The 20402-nt window shown below is 39.3% G+C and overlaps 2 protein-coding genes across 2 annotated transcripts; both read left to right on the top strand.

The window, feature by feature from the left end:
* The first annotated feature begins 173 nt into the window (after positions 1-173).
* On the top strand, positions 174-11420 carry tsen54 (TSEN54 tRNA splicing endonuclease subunit). The gene is made up of 12 exons (XM_008294588.1): positions 174-231; positions 1619-1777; positions 2796-2859; positions 2973-3056; positions 3227-3325; positions 3406-3458; positions 5064-5171; positions 6401-6860; positions 6947-7082; positions 7185-7245; positions 9945-10058; positions 10539-11420. Exons 1-12 carry the CDS (start codon positions 176-178, stop codon positions 10687-10689), a joined length of 1545 nt encoding a protein of 514 aa, XP_008292810.1. The 5' UTR covers positions 174-175; the 3' UTR covers positions 10690-11420.
* A 1316-nt stretch (positions 11421-12736) lies between these two features.
* Positions 12737-19509, top strand: LOC103366768 (5-hydroxytryptamine receptor 3A-like). Its single transcript, XM_008294590.1, has 9 exons — positions 12737-12776; positions 12892-13082; positions 14983-15027; positions 15119-15228; positions 16341-16513; positions 16639-16799; positions 16892-17102; positions 17180-17338; positions 19166-19509. The coding sequence occupies exons 1-9, from the start codon at positions 12737-12739 to the stop codon at positions 19507-19509; spliced, it is 1434 nt and encodes a 477-aa protein (XP_008292812.1).
* The last annotated feature ends 893 nt before the right edge of the window (positions 19510-20402 follow it).

Below are 20402 nucleotides of genomic sequence, written 5' to 3'. Positions count from 1 at the left end.
CCAAATTTCCTTAAACTCAGACTGAAGCAGTTTTGGGTGGACCCCTTTAAACTGGCAAAGTTTCATTGAAATCGGTGAGATGGCTTGTGCCACCCCCGCCTGGTCCTATCGCGGATGCACTCTTAAGAGGCAGGCACTAGGACCCGGAGGAGTGCTGCCGCTGCAGGCAGTCATCATGGCGGACCAAAACAAGCCAGACACCGAGAGGAAGTTATTCAATGAAATTTTAAGGTGCGTTTTGCCTTTATTGACTTTAAGTACGTATTTTACTGGCATTTTTGCAGCATTTGTATCATCCCCCCCCTGCCTCAGTGGCTGTTTGTCTCAACTTTACTGCTACGGGAGCTCTCAGACGGATGTGCACATGGCGGGGGAGGCGTATTTAACGCTAACTTAGCTCACTTATGAAGTTCTGATACACCGAAAACATCCCGACACTTGTCAGTAACACACATGTAAAGCTGCTCTGGAGATTATCTAGAGATGTGGTAGTGATGGAAATATTATGTTGACACGTTTAATGAATAATTGTACTTGACTCTCTGTCACCCTCCCTTGTGTGTTTTGGTGAAACGCAGTTGTGGGAATGAGAAGAGCAGTAGTGAAGAAATTATTTGGAGTAAATGGAGTTTGGATGGATTTGAATTTGCTCCCTAAAGTTTGGGTCGTATCGAATTGTTTTTTTGTTTTTTTGTGCACAGGCAGAGCATTATTGTCTCATTGCGTGTTTTTTTTTTTCTTTTCTTTTTTTTTCCTAAAAATAATTCGAACCAGTCTGGATTAGATGCCATGGCACTGAGTCATGACATTATGACTCATGATCACAAGGCATTGTGTTCATCTGCCCTTCATAACTATTATATTCTTTATTTACAGAACTGCCAAGGCAGTGAACATGCAACAAACTGTGAAACCTGTGTTTTTAATCTTGAAAACAACAAATTAGGATGCAGTTTTTCTCCCATATGTTAAAATTTCTGCACACACTATTCTTACCTAAAAGCTCTTTCCCTCATAAAGTCTTTATCACTCAATTTTGTGTATTTTGAACTTACTCCATGTTTAATGGTGTTCTAGTCTTGAGTCCTTTTGGGACATGAAAAGTGCCACAGGTCGCAGGTCTCTTTTAATAAGTCAATTATCTTGCTGTTGTTAAGAGTATAAGAAAAACCAACAGCTGAGCTCATGACTCCGTCTTTCATTTCTTCCCTACTGTGTATCAGATCCTTGAAAATGTGCTCTTCTCTAATTCCTCTCTTCTTATGTTGATGTGGTATGTTTTTAAAATTGCAGATACTGGTAAGCTGTTAAGTAAGCTGATATTAGTTAATTCAGTTTTGGGACAATGTAACTGATTAAAACTCTTCTTTTGTGTTCTCCAAAAACAACTGTTGCTGTGCAATGTTATCCATCACTGATACATGTAACATATTCAGGCTTGATAAGTCTTGATATAAAACCTTGATCTTTTGCTGTTCATATTGTGTTGATTTTCTTATTTCAGATGTCTGACAATCTCTACATCAACTCCAAACAGCTTCATTTAAAACAATGTGTCTCGCCTGTCTTTACTGCAATAATCTACCTGGAGCTAAGTGTTTCTTTCTTTAAATTACAGTCCATCTGAGCTGTTTGCAGCCCGGTCCAGAAGTCACAAGATCCCAATCAGAGGACAGAAGGACTTCTTTCCCAATGATTCAGATGAGCAAAGACAGCGGCTTGAGCAAAGTCTGAATGAACACTGGAGCCTCATATCAGAGGAGAGAGTGGAAAGGCTGTGAGTAGACCTTGTGTCCCGCTATCCTCCAAACCCCACTGATAATCTGTCCTTAGTGATGCAAGCAGAAATATTTGGCTGTATGAGAATCTGCTATGGGCTGCTGAAATGTGTAACAAACAACAAGTGGACACAATTCTGTGCAAATGTCATCGGGATCTGTGTGTTTGTTCAGCTTTGAAATATTTGTGTTTGTCTGGCTGTCCTTCAATGCACAGTCAAGGGAGAGATTCCAAAGCAGCCACGGTATTACAACATCATTATTTTGTAGTTTTGTACAAAAATGAAGGTCGCTAAACATGCACTATCATAGATAGTATTAGGTGTCTTCAGCATGTCTTCTACATTTCTGTAAACAGATTTTAAATCCAGTAAAATACATGAAAAGTGGTCATGCATTTTACAGACTATGCAAACATTTATGTGTCATTTACATTCTTGAAGACTTTCATTCGTAAAATTTTGTTTGTTGAAGTGAATAACCTTTCAACAACGCGATTTTTGCAGATATGACATTCTTATCCATGAAAGTAGGACACTTTAAAGCTCTGGTTCTCACTTAAGATGAGACAGAATGAAGAATCATCATTAAGTCCTTTAGCTTTAGAAAGTTGTTACCTGTGTGAGCTCATAGTTTTGGTTTTATAGCACGCCCTCAGCGCTCTCATCAACCCTGTTTCCAGCAGCTGTCTCATAAAATAAGCTCTCAGCCAGACCGCAGACAAAGTTAACAACTAGCCATTAAAGAAAGTTGACCATTTAGCAAACCGGATCTAAAAGGAGCGTGAATATTGTCAGTAAAACCACCTCAAACACCTTCTAATGTTACACCACCATTTACAACCCTGTTTGTCATAATATCTGTAGAAGGTGATAATGTGTCAGGGCTCTGTGTTTGTTGGCTTGTTGTGGACATTTTCCACACTTGGGTGCCGAAAGTATGTTTTTTTTTTTGTATTTTATTGTATGCTTTGCCAATAAAGTAAAGCATGTATATTAATATACTATTTTACTGCAGAGGAAACCTGGTGAAGGCCATATGGATTCCAAGTGACCAGATTGTGGAGCTTCAGTCTCCAGCTGTGAGTACTGTCACGACACACTCGGCGACAAGCTGATGGCTTCAGTTCTGCTTCCTCCATCCGCTCTTGTTAGAGAATGTTTGGCATATCTCATAAATTTTAATTTTCTTCAGGGAAAGTTCTGGCAGACGATGGGCTTTTCTGCAAATGGCAAACAGTATGTCCTTCCTGAAGAGGCTCTCTACCTGATGGAGTGTGTGAGTGGCAGATGAAACCTGTTGGTCAGGGTGTGGCTTAGTAATCTTCATTAATTCAGTTCATTCAACTGTATTTATTGAACAGTTAGGGAGTCATGCTGCAACACATGTGATTCGAAAACTATTGACATATGTGACATCTCTGAGTGTGAATGTATGTATGTGAACAGGGAAACCTGCAGGTGTTTTACAAGGACCTGCCGCTTTCCATTCAGGATGGGTTTGAGAGATTTCTGTCCTCAACCACAGTGAGCCTCCAACAATATCAGGTGCAACTAACTGTCCAGTGCATATTCTGAATGTGGAACACGGTACTAAACTGGTCTAACAACTCTGTTTCATCACAAAGGTGTTTGGACATTTGAAGAGACTTGGCTATGTCGTGCACAGATTTGATCCCAGGTAGAAGAACTTTAATGTCTCATTCAGACAGGATTAAAATGACTAAAACTATACAGTTGTGCCCTAAAGTATTTGTACTGTCACAGATTTTGAATTGTAGAATTGTGCCTGGATGTGCAACCATAGTGGGTTTTAAATGAAGCAGTCAAGGTGTGATTGAAGTGTAGACTTTCAGATTTAATTCAAAGAGTTTAACAAAAATTTTGCATTAAGTGTTTAGAAATTACATTTTTCATAGTCCCTTCATTTTCATAGGCTCAAAAGCAGGTGAATAAGTGAATGATAAGCCGGTTCATGGTGTCCTTGTTTTGTCATGGCAAATTAAATAGATAAAAGGTCTGGAGTTGATTCCAGGTGTTGAATTGCATTTGGTAGCTGTTCATTGGAACTCTCAAGATGCAATCCTAGAGGTTTCAATGCAAGTGAAGTAGACCAAACAAAACACTTTTAAGAGAGAGAGAGCAGAAACTTTGAGAGTGGCCAAAACAACAATTTGTCATAAAGAAAGAATAGTATGGAGAAAGAAAGGAAAAGTTCATTAATCTAAAGTACACCACATCATCATGATGGGGATAATATTATGACACAGGCATCGTGTTTACTGATGACGATGTGACTGTCGATAGAAGTAGGACAGGTGATAATGACCCAAAATATTCCAGGAGGCAACCCAACACTTAAGGCAAAGAATTAGCCGAGTCAGTTACCTGACCTCAACCCAACTGAGCAGCTTTTCATTTCTGAAGACAAATCTGAAAGCAGAAAGACCCACAAACAAGCAGCTTCTGAAGGCAGATGCAGCAAAGGCCTGGCAGAGTATCTCATTAGAGGAAGTTCAACAGATGATGAAGCCCATTCCAGATTTCAGGGAGTCATTGACTGCAAACTATTTACATTTAAGTGTTCAGAATGATTTGTATATTTAAATTATGTCAGTTTGTCCCATTACTTTTGAGTCTGTGAAAATGGAGGGACTATGTAAAAACTAGCTGTAATTCCTAAGAGGTTAACGCAGTATTTTTGTTAAAGCCCTTGAATTCGAACTAAAAGTACATGCTTGAATTGCATCTATATTGCGTCAATTTAAACCTCATATGATGACGACAGCAGCACAGTGGTAAATACACAAAGAGTTACTGGGAAGAGCAGTGAATAAATGTGTCACACCATTGTCATCGAATTAGTGCAGAGAATAAACCATCACTTGAATGGACACCAAAGTTCTGTAAATGAGCCGCATCTAAGTTGCCAGTGAGATTCTTTTCACATCAGGGTGGTTAGAAATAAATGTTTAGCTTAGGTAGTGATTCGAATAATCCTTTTCACTTGTAATTGAAGGGGAAGCACAGGTGCATCAATAGTATTAACAATGACTTTGTTGTTCAAGTGATCCATTAAGCCAAAATACTGTGATTGTGAACACCAGGTTCCTGAAAGTGAAGCAGCGGAATGGATTTTATTCATTACACCTGTGCTTTTCCTACTATGACCAATTAAAACAAGCCCTCTTTAGTTCAGAGAAATACTCTTGCCCAAATAAATCCTTAGTAACTGAGTGTTTTGGATAAGGTTTGACATCAGCTGAATGTGTTTGACCTCTTGCAGTTGTGAGCCTTCTTCCTACGCCAGACAGCTGAACCTGCCTCAGTCACGTGACCGAGCAGGGAGACAACTTAAGAGGAAACGCAGCCCCAGCCCCACACCAACATGCAGGTAAACAGAGCTGCTACTTTTATTTATTTACTGCACAGTATGTACACCGATCAGCCACAACATTAAAGCCAGGTGAAGCCAACTGCCTTGAAATTGATATGTTGGAATCAGGAAAAATGGGCATTGTAATTATCTGAGTGACTTTGACGAGGTTCAGATTGTGATGACTGCATCAGACCATCAGCAGAATGGTATGCAGTGGTAAGTGCCTACGAAAAGTGGTCTAAAGAAGGACAAACAGTGAACCAGGGACAGAGTCATGGACGCCCTCATTGGTGCACTTGTGGAGCGAAGGCTGGTCCATGTGGTCCAATCTGCTGTAGCACAAACTACAGATGGGTCAGAGTGCCCATTGACCACTGACAAAAGCACCTAATGGGCATGTCAGTGTCAGAACTGTCCGCAGTTAGCCGCAGGATCCCCTGTGTGAAGAAGGCGTTGGAGGCAGCGTGATGTTCTGCTGGGAAACCTTGGGTCCACGGGTTCACATGAATGTTGCTTTGAAGCACATACATAAATATTGCTGCAGACCACGTACGCCCCAGATCTCAGTCTGATCAAGCCAATCTTCGGGAAACAAATCCAATCCACGGAGGCTCCACCTCGCAACTTCCAGGACTTAAAGAATTTACCGGGAATGTCTTGGTGCCTGATACCACAGAACAGGGGGGAGTTCATGCAATGATGTGTCAGAGCTGGTTGATGTACAGATATAATATATAAATTCTGTGTTAATGATTTAGTCCAAGGAGGGATTTGGAGCAAAACTTAATTTTACTAATCACTTACTGCTCAATAGAGAAAAATAATTTTATTATAAGAACTATTAGTTTTCACTGTTCAACAACAAAAAGAAAGCAAGAAACCAGTATATAGCTCCCTCAAACCTCTCTATGAAAACCAAGTATTGGCAGCTCTATGCTGCTCTCTGCTGGTCACAATAATACACCTCTTCATTTTCTCTTTTTCTGATAATAATGTATGTTGTTCTTTATTTAAATTCTTCATTGATATGCGTCTGAAATCTTTCATGCAGGCGACTGATTATCATAATTGCTGGTTAATTTTCTGGCACTGAACTTATTGATTAATTGACTAGACTACTTAGTTCAACTCAGTTTTTTTTAAAATTCTGTTTGAATAGATGTTTTTTTTCAGTGGGTGTATAATGCAGATGAGTTTTCCAGTACACCAGATAGATACACTAATATTTTTTGTTCTTTCCGTAGTTATACTAAGTTGAAAGAGGAACCCACCTCTGAGAAAATGGAAGAGGATAAATGCTGCCTAGAAGGTGAGGAGGATAAAAAACTGGCTGCGTCTCCAGAGACTACAGACGTCCAGACTGCCACGACAAGTGCAGCAGATGAAGGCAGCGGAAGGACCTGGTGGACGACGGATGTCCTCGGGGACTCGGACAAAGAATTGCATTATAGCTCCACCTCTAGATCCTCGCGCTGGGACTTCAGCTCCATCCCTTTCCCTGACCTCGGCTCCAGTGAGCGGCGCCCCAGCTGCTTGGCCCCTCCAGAACCCTCTCTTCTGCCGGGTGATGTGACCGTGGGAGTCTGTGACGTCGCCTCCTGGAGGAAGAAAATAAACCTGAGGAAGGTGAAGATGTCCGCAAAGGAGAAGAGCAGGGAAAAATCCAACTCCAGGCGGCGGTGGAGTGTTAACAAAGACAAAGAGGTTTGTAGCAACTCAGTGAAAAATGACCCTGGAAATCATCCTGTTTATTATTCATGATGGGAAATCACATTCTGAGTTCCTTCAAGGTTCGGCGGTGCAGAAACTGGGCGGAGTATCACGAGCTCCTTGCGAGGCGACAGAGGAGGGGAAAAGGCCGACCAGCACACTTGTGGAACAGGGAAGTTACTCCTTTGCATGACCCAAGACAACCAATCCCCACCGGTGAGAACTCCCAAGCTAACACCACATCTGTGTTCTGACCCAACGTGTGTCCGATTTGAAACTAAATAGGTCTTTTTTTCTTTTTTTTTTTTACATTTTCAGCCGAGCTGTTGGATAAAATCAGTGTGATTAAATCTACACATCTGCTCGAGGGAGCGTCCAGGTATCATTTGCTTCTTTCATAAATAACATTAAAAGGATTTGCTTTGCCTGATACCAGTTTAATTAGAAGCTGATGTTCAGACAGAAGCTGATGACATTTCTCTACTTTCATCTGTTTTTTTTTCTCCCTATTTAACATACTGCTATGATTCACTAGACATTCATTGCACCATCTGATATGCCTCAAACTGATATCGGAATGTGACAGGATTTTATTAGCCCATGTCACACTGACTGGCATGAAATTAACCTGCATGATGGTTGTGATGTCGCAGTCTATACATGCTGTCAGCCAGCACAACACAGAGGTGAGAGAAAAGGAGGGATCCTGAGAAGAAAAACTGAAAAAAAAACAGCCTCTTGACGCCTAGATAAGTATGTTTCTGCAGCTGAGCTTTTGACTGACAAATTCAAAAATACGCACATTATGAAGAAAACTGAATGCGCCTCAACACACACTGACAATCATACACTTCAATAAATGGTATATGAACACTGGATTCCTCAAAAGTGCTCTAAAAGGTGTTAAAAAAAACCCCTCAGATTTCAAGGGCTGTAGTTAACCAAAGAAAATCTTACTTGACTGAAATTGTAGCTACTCTTAAAGCATTGACTGGCTGTGGGGATTTTTTTTAAAACTATTAATTGTGTACAATAAAACAAAGCAGCAGAAACATCACAACAAAAGCAGCTTGTGCAGGCTAGATTAAATTATTAGCAAAAGCAAAAGTCATGATTCCACAAAAATAAACAAAGAAGCAACCAAAAGTTTAAAAAAGCAAACAAATGAAACAACAGATAAATAAAATAATGTAATACTGATGCATGTGTTTTAGCGTATGTCTATATAAATGTGTGTCTTCAAACATGAAAGTGTGTGCACACCCATGCTAATGCACACTTATGTGAGAGGCTTCTCATGAAAGATGGAGACAAAGAAAGGTCAATTATTTTCAGATTTGATCAGTTAGAATAACTTGGTTCTTAGCCTGTAAAATTCATTCAGAATTAATTTATTCAGAAGTGGACTGAAATGCAATTTGAGTGTAATTGTTCCATAGCTGAGTCCCCGTCTGTCTAATAAAATCTCTACGTTATCTCAAAGTGAACTAAATGGGCCACAGTGCACTGAGTGCGCTCTACCTGCTAGCCCTGTTAGCCTAAATAGATTATAAATCAACACAAAAAGCTTGTACTTGCAGCTTTTAAAATTAGGTTAACCTGGTCATTTTTATAAAGAAATAATAATGACAGACTTGGAGCAGACCAGCGAGCACCTGCCCATATTCAGATGGTTCTGAAAGTACAACTATATTGACTGGTGATCCGGCACTAGAACTACTGGCAAACACAACACGGACGAGTTACTGATTTTAGATGATCTGCTATGTTGGTTTAAGTTTACATTCTGCTTTTTGTCCATCTGTTTTAACGAAACGCAGTTACACCGGCATCTTCTTTAACATGGTGTCAGTAAGTTCGAAGCCGACTCCAGATAAACGTTCAGTAAATGATAAATAAGATTGCAGTCTCATTTAGATTAGGCCAGTTTAAAGCTGTGAAAGCGCGGTAGTGTTAACAGGTAGTCTGTTCCTCCCACTGCCAAAAATAATGGCTTCATCTGGCAGCTGTTGATGTAGCTATAGGAAAGTAACACTAACAATATTAAGTTGGTCCATTGAGAGCATATCGAACAACCAATCAGCCAGTTAATTTGGACACTACAGCCCTGTCAATTTCTTTTACAAAGTATTTAATATACTATATTTATTAGTACTGTAACGCAAAGACACCACTTCACTCAAAACTATGTAATGAACATTTCTAAATGACTTAAATAGTCTTTTTCTGCATTAAGTTCTGGTAAAGTTTTAATATTGCCACACAAATACACTGATACCAGTATATCTGTAATAGATCTATATGATGGATATATTGGTATGGCTCTAGCAGAAATGTGAATAAGTAAGCCACTGATGATATTCTGCTGTAAACTTTGATTTTTACAATAACCTGGTTCCTACATGTAGACTTGTATAATCTGATTTTTCTCAGCCCTGTAATCGCTGGTGTCTATTTAGACATGATCATTACAGCGCAAAACGTATATACAGTCTGCAACATGTACATAAAACTTCTTCCTGTTGGGGTTTATATTTAGGCATGTTACAGCTATAATAATATAAAAAACCCTCCTAAACTGTTGGGGAAAAAAAATAGTTTGCTTTTTGTTGTTCCTTTTTTTTTTCTTCCAATATCAAGATTTGTGCTGACTCAGCCAAAATATCTGCTATTAATTCTAATGGATTTTTGATGTGTTTTTTTTTTGTCATATAATTAGTAACAATTATCCATTCATCCAGAGGACACATGCAGGTTTGTCCCTGAGTTTATATAACCACGTACGTGACCTCATGCAGCCGCTTTCTGTTTGCCGCGATAAGAGGACGTCAACTCTGAGGAAAATAAATCAGAATGTGGACTTTACATGAACCGAGCTCGCGTCACTGCTGTCACAGTTTATGATCTTTAATTTACCAACCCATAAAGACTCCGATACAAAGGAGCGACAGGCTGCGGCTACCGCTGTTTGTCACCGCCTCAGTGTGCCGTCGTGCACCGAGGGCGGCCGTGTATTGTGCTGTGATAGAGTGCGCTTCATTCAGGAGATATTGAAGACCTCGTCCTTTGTCTGCTCAGGTTGAAAGGTTCCGATGAGTGGAGGATTTGTTTCAATGTTTACCAGCCCGACACGGTGGCAGACTTCAAGAAGAGCAACCCGGGGAAACCGTACTCCCGCATGTGTGTGTGCAGGTAAACAACCACACAAACTACAAGAGAAAGTGTTTACTCAGGGTTGACTTACAATAAACCAGCAGACATCTGATTCAAATTAAATAAATGTCCCAGTGATTAGAGGTGAATGGGCCTTTTGTGTCATTGCTCTTTTCATGACTTACACAGGGCCGCAATTAAATAATTAAACTATTGATTATGTTGATGCTTCTGCGACTGCTGAGACCAGAGGTCTCTGTTCAAGTTGTCTGTCACATTCTTGTGAATGAAGGATCTCTTGAAAGCTTTCAGGGGATTTCTTTACAACTTCTGGTATCTTCAGTTTGCTTGTGTAGTCTGACAACAATCTAATTTCGAAACAAAAACAATAAAGGAGCAAATTCTGTGGTTGTTTAATTTTCTTCTTCCAGGTTGTGGTTTGATTTTCGGTAGAGTACACTGGTTTATGTGTACACGAAGCGGACGGCACAACTTGATTGCTTCTCTTCTGTGTTTCAGTTTCGACGGCCCTGTGCCTGACCTGCGAGTTCTCAAACTGCTGGCTTTCCAGAGTGGAGACGTCCCAGTGGTCTTTGCTGTGGTGGACCACGGAGACATATCCTTCTACACCTTCAAAGACTTCCAGCTACCCACTGATGTGTTCCCCTGAGACACGTTTATCTAGGACTTTTACATACATTTATAAAAGCTCTTTTATGTGCCTGACCAGTGATTTACAGTGGACGGGTAGATTTAGTGCCAAAGCTATTATTGGAAAAAGTGATTTTATCAGCTTTCGTTTTGCATTTTTTTTCTTTTATCTGTGGGACCAACAGATCATCATCAGCATCATTATTTTCTGCAATAAGTGATGGTTGAAGACTTTAAAAATCCTCGTGGCAAATAAATTGTTGGTATGGCAGTAGAAAACAAAGTCACATAAGCAAGTAAAGACCCAGGAACACCAGCTGTTTCCATATTTACATAGTTTTGTAAAACTTTATTTGCAAAAAAGGTTTGAGAAAAAAAATGTTGCGCAAAATATTACAGATTTAGGCAGAGTTAATGATGCTGTATATTTTATTCTTTATTTCTTCCAGTTGATCAATAGTTTGTCATGCAGTGAGCTGGGGGATGCACTTTTGGCACTAGGGGTGTGACAGTATACCGTTATAAATATTACCGTTATATTTTTTAATGATATATTGATTTCATGTGATTAATACACATACAAGAATACTTTAAATAATTCAGCGCTTCTTGCTATCAGGTTGACACTCCGACTTCGGCACAACATACAGTACAGTTATGTTTACAGACTCCTTCTCCGTACATTTGTATTTTGATGAAAATTTTTTTGTCAAAAAGAGATCAAAAACACAATAAAACCTTTTAAAAAGATGTTGACTAAAAGCATTATTTTCATAAAGTTTTTATTTCTTTTGTCTGATAATTGTGAAATAAAAATCTGATTTTGTGACGGCCAAACTAACTATATTCTTAATTTTAAAATTACACAACACTTCTAATGTTCATTTCAATTCGAGTCTTTGGATGTGGGGTAATGTGCTGATGCATGAAATGTCTGATTGAGTTACCATTTCTACATACACACATTTACAATTTCTACAGTCTAGTTTGGGGTAATTCAATATCAAATCATTGCATTTTTAAAGCAGTTTCTGCTTGATCATCTCTGATTTGCCTGCATTTTTCTAGAATATAATGTGGACATTTTTAAAGATATATTTTTTAAAATTTTAGCTTGATATATCAAATACTTTCTCAGATGAAATTAAGATTTGAGACTATGTTTGAGGGACAATATCTCAGGAATTAAAATAAAAGAAATTTTCTCTGTTGTTTTTCATTGTGTGATTGATTCAGAATCTGTAATAACTTAATGCAGTCTCCTTCAAACAAAGGTTAGGGTTAGGGTTAGTTTTTTTTTGTTGTTTTTACTATTTATTCACATTTTATAGCCCAAAAAACTGATTGATTAATCAAGAAAGTATTCAGGAGGTCAGTAGATTGAAGTAGTAAGTGTGTGCGGCACCTTTTAACCTTCTAGCAGAAGTCATGAAGGTATGAATAAAAATTTGCACTTCGATCCCTGAAACACATTTCAAAACCAGGTGTGAACAGAGTCTCAGGCGAATAAGAATGATTTTGAAAAATCAGTGCAATGAGACTGAAAATTTATTCTGCAGTTGGTTAAACAATCTCGCCACAGATCGCTGTACAGGTGCTCTGAAGCTTTCTGTCTTACACAAGTACACTTTACCTGAATTTTGTAAAATATTTCTGCAGTGACCACAACTTTGCATTTCCCTAACATTCACATTAAGCAAATTGACTTACTTTTTAGTGCATTTTAGGATTTTAAAGTTAAAACTAGTTCCATGTAGTTTTTGTTGACCGCAGGTGTTCTACGCATTGAGAACAGCGCACATCGATAACTTCTCCACTCCCACCTGATGCCACACTGAGATCTCCTCATGTTGACTTTTTGCCTCAGCTGCGGGCCAACAATAGACCTGTATGATTGACTTGCGTCGTATGACTTGCTCTGGATACACAGGAACAAACAGGAGCTTCTTTACATTTTAGTAGTTTGTTTATTTCATCCTATGACGCCTCATCTGCACTTTTGTATTGTTCTGTTTATATAAGCAGGTTAAAAGGGTTTCCTCAGGCTGAGCTGAAGGCAAACAGCCATGGCTTCTCTAACGGCTCTAGTTTTTCTCCCTTTATTTGGTGAGTTATTGCATTAAACTTTGATTATAACACATCATTTGGTTTGGAAATGTGTTAAAGCTCATGTTGTATCTGTTCCTAAGGTTTATGATCACACGTTTTCCTGTTTATAAAGAGTTCTTCTTCTTCCCAGCAAGTGCAAGTGTTTCCACTGATCCGACTACAGACTGCTCCTACTACAGTCTACTGGATCATCTCAACCTGACTGGATCAAGTAACATTCAAAGTCTCATGCGACCTGTGAAAAACTGGACCACATTCACCCACGTTCAACTGGACATATTGTTGTTTGGTATTTTGGATGTGGTAAGTGTCTTTATGGTCTCCTGTGAATGGATTGCGCTCGATGCATGATTATTTTGGAAGCATTTTTGAACTTATTCGTCGTGGTATCAAGTGATAGTTTTGGTTTTATGCTGCGATGGAAATAATCGCATTTATTTGAGTATTCGATTAATTAAACACAACTGAAATTTCCATTGAATTTATCCGACAGCTGGTCAATAGTTACTTTGATTTAAATGCAAAACACCCTCGCAGTTGCATTTATTAGATACACCTAGTTTAAACTAATGCTACTCTCCTGCAATAAATTGTACAGCATTGTACGTGTGTAGACAGTCGTTTCTATTAGTTTGTGTAGTCTATTTATTTCAGTGAGGGGAGGCTTAAGTAGCTCTCTGTATAATAGACTGCACTTCAATGGCACCACAAACTGCATCCTTCAAAATAACTGTACAGCAGAATCGACAGTTTCAACAACAACTAAACATTATAACCTTCATGAATTAAAGATTTATCACAGGAAAGCTGCATTGGACTACACTAGCTTTAGCCAGGTGCGCCATATAAACCGCCAAATGAGTGCATGATCAACCAATAAAATCTGATGTTTATTAGCTACAAGGTCCTGCAGACCCACACGGGTAATTTCAGGTGTTATGGCTGATTAGACCTGCTCAGGTTGAAGCTGTGCAAACCGTTTCTGCGATTTATATGAGGTCACTATGTACTTAAAGGAGCAATAAAGTCAAACTATGTTAAAATACCTGCGGGCATAGACTGTGGCAGCAGCTCAAATCACTTCCACTTCAGCCACCTACCGCTAGAATACTGTTTACGTTTCAACACATGAATACTAGCAACAAAAAAAAGAAGAGAAATTTATGGTAATTACAGCCTGCAGAGTAGATTGTAATTAACCCACATTTACAGTGTAAATGTTTGTATTAATGGCACGCTAGTTCAGTACATACCAACACACAGATTGTCGGTATTAGGGAACAACACACGCCGTTTCATGAATAAAAGGGAACCTACTGAGCTATTATATTATTACAGTATGTTTGGTTGCTTGGAAGTTTGGAAGAGGATGTTGAATGAATTCTGCAGCACTTCATACATTAAAAAAATGGACATAACCTTCTTGCCAACAATGGAAGGCGGCACATGTCAACAAAAAGAGGACAAGTGAAATACGTGCAGTTCTGTTAACAGGTTAGGGATACTTATTAAATCACCCATCACCCATGCTTTTACTTTGGAACTTGGAAAAGGCCTTGAAGGGTGACCTTCTACAATGGCCTTGTTTATGTGACTCTTACTATAATCTGTTAGAGAAATTTTAACCTGCAAGTCTAGTCCATGGATGCCACTTATACGCCTGCTTTAGACTCTTTAAGTCATGCACTTCCTTGTAATCGGGTCGGAGCAGCTTTGCAGCCCCTCAAGCTGCACAGCAGTAGAAGACAAGTGTCTTTTGTTCAGCTTCACCACTTAAATTTCCATCTGTGACAAAAAAAACACTCATAAAACATGCTGACACATTTTTATCTGCTCCAGCATTTGTTCCATTAACTTCACATTTTGTTCTTTTATAGGTACAAGTATTATTTTTGTACAGAGATTTGTACAAAGAATTAATCTTTTAATTACACTGCACTTTGCAGGCTTCATTCAAAATGAGCTATTCTGCAGGATAAAATATACTGTTTATACTTTCAATACATTTGACTAAAGATTCCTAACTTGTGTTCACTACTGTTGTATGGACGCAGCATGATCTCAGAGACAGGTATCTGAAACTCTGGTGAAATAAATCCAAAGGTATCTGCATTGATAAATAGCTGCAGGTATAAGTGAGGAAATCTGTCTTTTTTTTGTAATTTGGCTAAATACTGATCACACCTCTGGTGCTTCTCTGTAGGATGAGAAGTCTCAAACTGTCACAAATCACCTCTGGGTTAGTATGGTAAGACGAGTACATTAAAAGCAGAATCATTATCTTTTCATGCTCACTCATCAACCGAGTCCTCATTTTGTTTTTCTTTTCCTTTTCCCAGTACTGGACAAATGAATTCCTAACTTGGAATGCTTCAGACTTCTGTGGGATAAACTACGTGTCCATTCCGAGGTCGATGCTCTGGATCCCAGATATAGTCATCCAACAAGAGTATGTATTATTCATGACACAGCTGCAGTCTGATCTCATTGAAACTGGTGTTTAATATACTGAACAATCAAACTTGAATTTTCATCTAAACCCACAGCACAAAAGTTAAAACCTTTAAAATGTACTGCCTGAATATTGCTGATATATCTATAAAAGGATGCGTGACACTTCTAGAAAATTTACATTTGAATGCACGGTCATAAAAACACATCCAAATTCCAAAACCTTTGCTCCAAATCATTAGTAGCAGTCCAAAACTCCACAGGACAGCCTTACTGTTTTAAAGCATAAAATGGAAGCATCACTGTAGCACAAAGCAATAGAAATGTTTTGGCAGAAGCTGAAATTAAAGCATTAGGTGCAGCCAACGTTAAATTATCATTTTGCAATTTCACTGGTTTTTGTTCAATTTGTTTATACCTTGTTTATAGATTCCAAAGCTGGCCATGAAGCTAAAAGCCTGATTGATAACTTAACAGGAACCAGACTGGCTCTTATAAGACTAAACCTGCATAACACTTAAAATTTATGATTTCTGAATTAAGTAATTGGAAACCTCAGTTGCAACTTATATACATATGTATTTAGGATAACATTTCTGCTAAGAATAGTGAAAAATGTGTTTTTACTTAGATTTTTAAACATTCCTAGTTATTATTCTCAAAGTAAAACAAAAGCTGTGACAGAAATGTGAAATCTGAACAGGGGATCTGAACAAAACAATTATTTTCACACACAATTCAGTGCTAAATATTATTATAGATTATAATAGTGTGGGTCTGTCTCTAAGTGTGGCCCTGTGATAGACTGGTGACCTGTCCAGGGTGTCCCCTGTCTTTGCCCTAAGTCGGCTGGGATAGGCTCCAGCCCCCCCGCGACCCTAGTGAGGATTAAGCGGTGTATAGATAATGGATGGATTATAATAGTGTGGTTAGTTTAGACTTGGGATGCTGAATCAGATGACATTGCTGTAAAATGACTTATCGGCCCAAAATGAACCTTAACAGGCACATAATTCTTGTTAGGCTTTCAAAAATGTAATGATAAAATGTTTGTATCTCTATGGCTAGCCCTTCATAGAAAAATTCTTGTGTCTTCTTGTGTCTCCTCAGTGCTTCTGACACTGGGAGTATTCACAACGGTCCACTTCTCACACTGAATTCCAGCGGCTGGGTGTTTTCGAGGGCCCTCCAACGACTTACCTACACCTGCCAGCTCAATCTCCTAAATTTCCCTTTTGATACGCAACACTGTAACATTACATTTTCATCCATGAGCTTTGACGGTAAACATCAGAACATCAGATTACATCAGAATAACTGCAGGTTGATGTCTTTCAACATGCAGAATGGCTTCAGAACAATTGATGTTATTCTTTAATACTTTTTTTTTCTTTAATTTTCTGCATAGCAAGAACTATGAGACTTGGAACATTAACCGATGACACGGTACTTACTGCAATCTCTAACCAGATGATGATCACAAAGGGAGAATGGACGCTTAGAAACATGGAAGTTGTCCGAGACCAAAGTAACACGGGGAATGAATACCCAAGCTACCTCATATACATGGTTAGAAAATATTTGTAATGGCATTCTGGTAGTGTTTTGTTTCCCCGTTCTCCACCTCTGCTCGTCTCTAATTAATCAGACTTTTTTCACAGATCACACTGGAGAGGAAACCACTGCTTTATCTAGTCAACTTTATCATCCCCCTGGCCTATTTACTGGGGCTGGATTTGGCTTCTTTCTTCATCAGCGCATCCAGTGGCGAAAAGCTGAGCTTCAAAGTGACGATACTACTGTCCATCTCCGTCTTACTGCTGATTCTTCAGGACATGCTGCCGTCCACCGAAGACTGCCTGCCATGGATCGGTGAGCAGCCACACAGGCCTCACGCAGCACAGAGTTGACTGGTTTCAGCAACATCACCTGTAATGTCTCTATTCCAGCTTCCTACTGTGTTGCGATCTTCGCCCTGGTGGGGATCAGCGTCCTGGAGGCCATGCTGGTGAGCTTCTTGAGCCACTTTGGTGATCATTGTGGTAAAGACGCTCAAAGCTCTGTAGATGCTCAAGAGGATATTCAGCTGGAAGTAGGCTTTCGCAAAGGTATGTTGTTTTTTTTTCTTTCTTGAAAACAGATGGAAGGCAATAGATTCAATAGATTCCTTATGAGTGGACATTATTAGCATTTTCTTGTTTGCCAATTAGATGTCAAGGTTATGGTATTAATACATAAACAATATGCTTTTGTTTTTTATACATTAAACAACCTCTTTCACTCCTTTCCATAGTTTAACATGCTATTAATGATAGAATTTGGCAGCAAACCTTCAGTAAGGAATAGTAATTTCAACTGTGTTAAGCTATTGGGTTAGCTATAACCAATTATTTCTGGACAAATGTTGAATTTAAGACCAATATGAACTCTCCATTTAGCTTTGTTTGGTCGCCATGAACACTCCAAAGATCCTCTGAGCTTTCGTGCTGAGCAGGTAGAGTGCTTTCACCGCCTGCTGCAGACTGAGCACCTTGTCATCCCAGCCAGTCCCTCTCTACAACAAGAAATCAACATCAAGCTTGATTCAATCCAACTCAAACCCACAAAATCTGCCAGAAACTTGGGTGTCATGATTGATGACCAACTAACCTTCAAGGCTCATGTGGCCTCTGTTGCTCGGTGGTGTCCATTCAGAACATCAGACCTTTCCTGTCTGTACACGCAGCACAACTCCTGGTACAAGCTCTCATAATATCACACATTGACTATTGCAACTCCTTACTGGCAGGTCTCCCTGCATCCACAGTCAAACCTCTGCAGATGATCCACAATGCAGCAGCACGTCTAGTTTTCAACCAACCAAAAAGGACACATGTCACCCCACGGTTCAGATCGCTTCACTGGCTTCCAGTTGCTGCCTGCATCCAATTCAAAACTCTGACCACCAAAAGCCACCTGATACAACCACCGCAAAAAGGCCCGAGGTTGATAGCCAGACTCTTCTCCTCTGTGGTTCCCTGGTGGTGGAACAGGTTGCCAAACAAACAAAAAATATTTCCTATTACCTCCCACACAGCCTGCTATTGGCATCAACGCCCTATCACACTTGAACTTGTTCTTTGACACTTATCCAGATTGTTCTCTCCTGACTAGCTCCTTGCTTGTGTTGTATCCGCTCTCAGATGTACGTTGCTTTGGATAGAAGCGTCTGCTAAATGAAATTGTAGAATTGTAGCTAGAAACAAGCTTAACAAGAGTGAAGAGGGCGGTGGTGGAAAGAAACTGAGTACATTTACTCAGGTAGTTCACTTGGGATACTTGTACTTGACCTTAAGATGAAAATTTCACACAATGGATAATATAACAAGTTTTTAAAATACAACATTTAGGTAGGGATTACACCAGAAGAAGTTTTAGAAGAAGGGGCTTCTTGTTATTTCTTCTTTCTTTAGATTTATCTGCTGTCTCTGCTGTGTATAAAACTGGATGTAAAGCTCCACCTGCAGCAACTACAACAGTAACATGCTTCAGGATTAATCATCTATAAGAATGTACCAGTCAGAGGGAACAAACCAATACCGAAATACTTTCACTACATTTTGCTGCTACTGTATTTGTACATAAGTAAGATTTTTCATGCAGAACTTTCACTTCAAGTGGAGCATATTTACACTGATGTATTCGTACGCTGGCTGAACTAAAGCATGTGAATGCTTTCTCCATCTGTGGAAGGCAGTGAACCAAAGCTGAACCGAAGAGCGAGGTGATAATTCTCTCACAACAGGTCACATCAACAGAGCATTATTGATAAAGAAACACTGGTTAATGTGGTATTAAACAATGACTTATTTTTCTGGCACACACAGTCAGGAAACAGTCCACTATTCTAACTGTATCTGGCTTTTAATCGCTTAATTCTGTTTCTGTCTGCTCAGGTAGTGCACAGGGGGATTCCCTGAAAGCAGCATCTGCTGTAAAAACAATCTTCCCTGTTTGCCATTCAGAGCCTGCTGGAGATGAAGAGAAAAGCCCGGTGACACCTGAGAAGAGTTCCAGTCCTTTGGATTGGCCTGGCGTCCGTGACCTGCTGAAACGAATCCTGGACGAACTGAAGACAGCTCGATTAGAAGCCGGTGGAAAGAAGAATGAGAAGAGACAGTCTGGATTCTGCAAAGTTCTGGCTAGCATCATAGACTTAATTTTCTTTATCGCATATTTTGTGACTGTTGTGGTGTTTCTGGTAGTTGTTTATGTCAACTGGATTCAAGGGGGGTTTTGATTTCGATTTAATGGACTGCCTTAGATGCTGTGTGTTTAATCAGCCAGTGCATGCTCTTAGATCTTAATGTGATGGAGCTTTTAATAATAAATAGTCACCTGGGCATTAACATTTCTAAATGTAGGCAGTGAAGGAGAAAACACATGGCTTTTNGTCAAGGGAGAGATTCCAAAGCAGCCACGGTATTACAACATCATTATTTTGTAGTTTTGTACAAAAATGAAGGTCGCTAAACATGCACTATCATAGATAGTATTAGGTGTCTTCAGCATGTCTTCTACATTTCTGTAAACAGATTTTAAATCCAGTAAAATACATGAAAAGTGGTCATGCATTTTACAGACTATGCAAACATTTATGTGTCATTTACATTCTTGAAGACTTTCATTCGTAAAATTTTGTTTGTTGAAGTGAATAACCTTTCAACAACGCGATTTTTGCAGATATGACATTCTTATCCATGAAAGTAGGACACTTTAAAGCTCTGGTTCTCACTTAAGATGAGACAGAATGAAGAATCATCATTAAGTCCTTTAGCTTTAGAAAGTTGTTACCTGTGTGAGCTCATAGTTTTGGTTTTATAGCACGCCCTCAGCGCTCTCATCAACCCTGTTTCCAGCAGCTGTCTCATAAAATGAGCTCTCAGCCAGACCGCAGACAAAGTTAACAACTAGCCATTAAAGAAAGTTGACCATTTAGCAAACCGGATCTAAAAGGAGTGTGAATATTGTCAGTAAAACCACCTCAAACACCTTCTAATGTTACACCACCATTTACAACCCTGTTTGTCATAATATCTGTAGAAGGTGATAATGTGTCAGGGCTCTGTGTTTGTTGGCTTGTTGTGGACATTTTCCACACTTGGGTGCCGAAAGTATGTTTTTTTTTTTTGT

The sequence above is a fragment of the Stegastes partitus genome, unplaced genomic scaffold, assembly GCF_000690725.1.
Source record: "Stegastes partitus isolate 25-593 unplaced genomic scaffold, Stegastes_partitus-1.0.2 Scaffold975, whole genome shotgun sequence".
In the NCBI taxonomy this organism is placed as follows: domain Eukaryota; kingdom Metazoa; phylum Chordata; class Actinopteri; family Pomacentridae; genus Stegastes; species Stegastes partitus.
The sequence above is the reverse complement of the archived record's forward strand: the minus strand, read 5'-3'. Positions and strand labels throughout refer to the sequence as shown.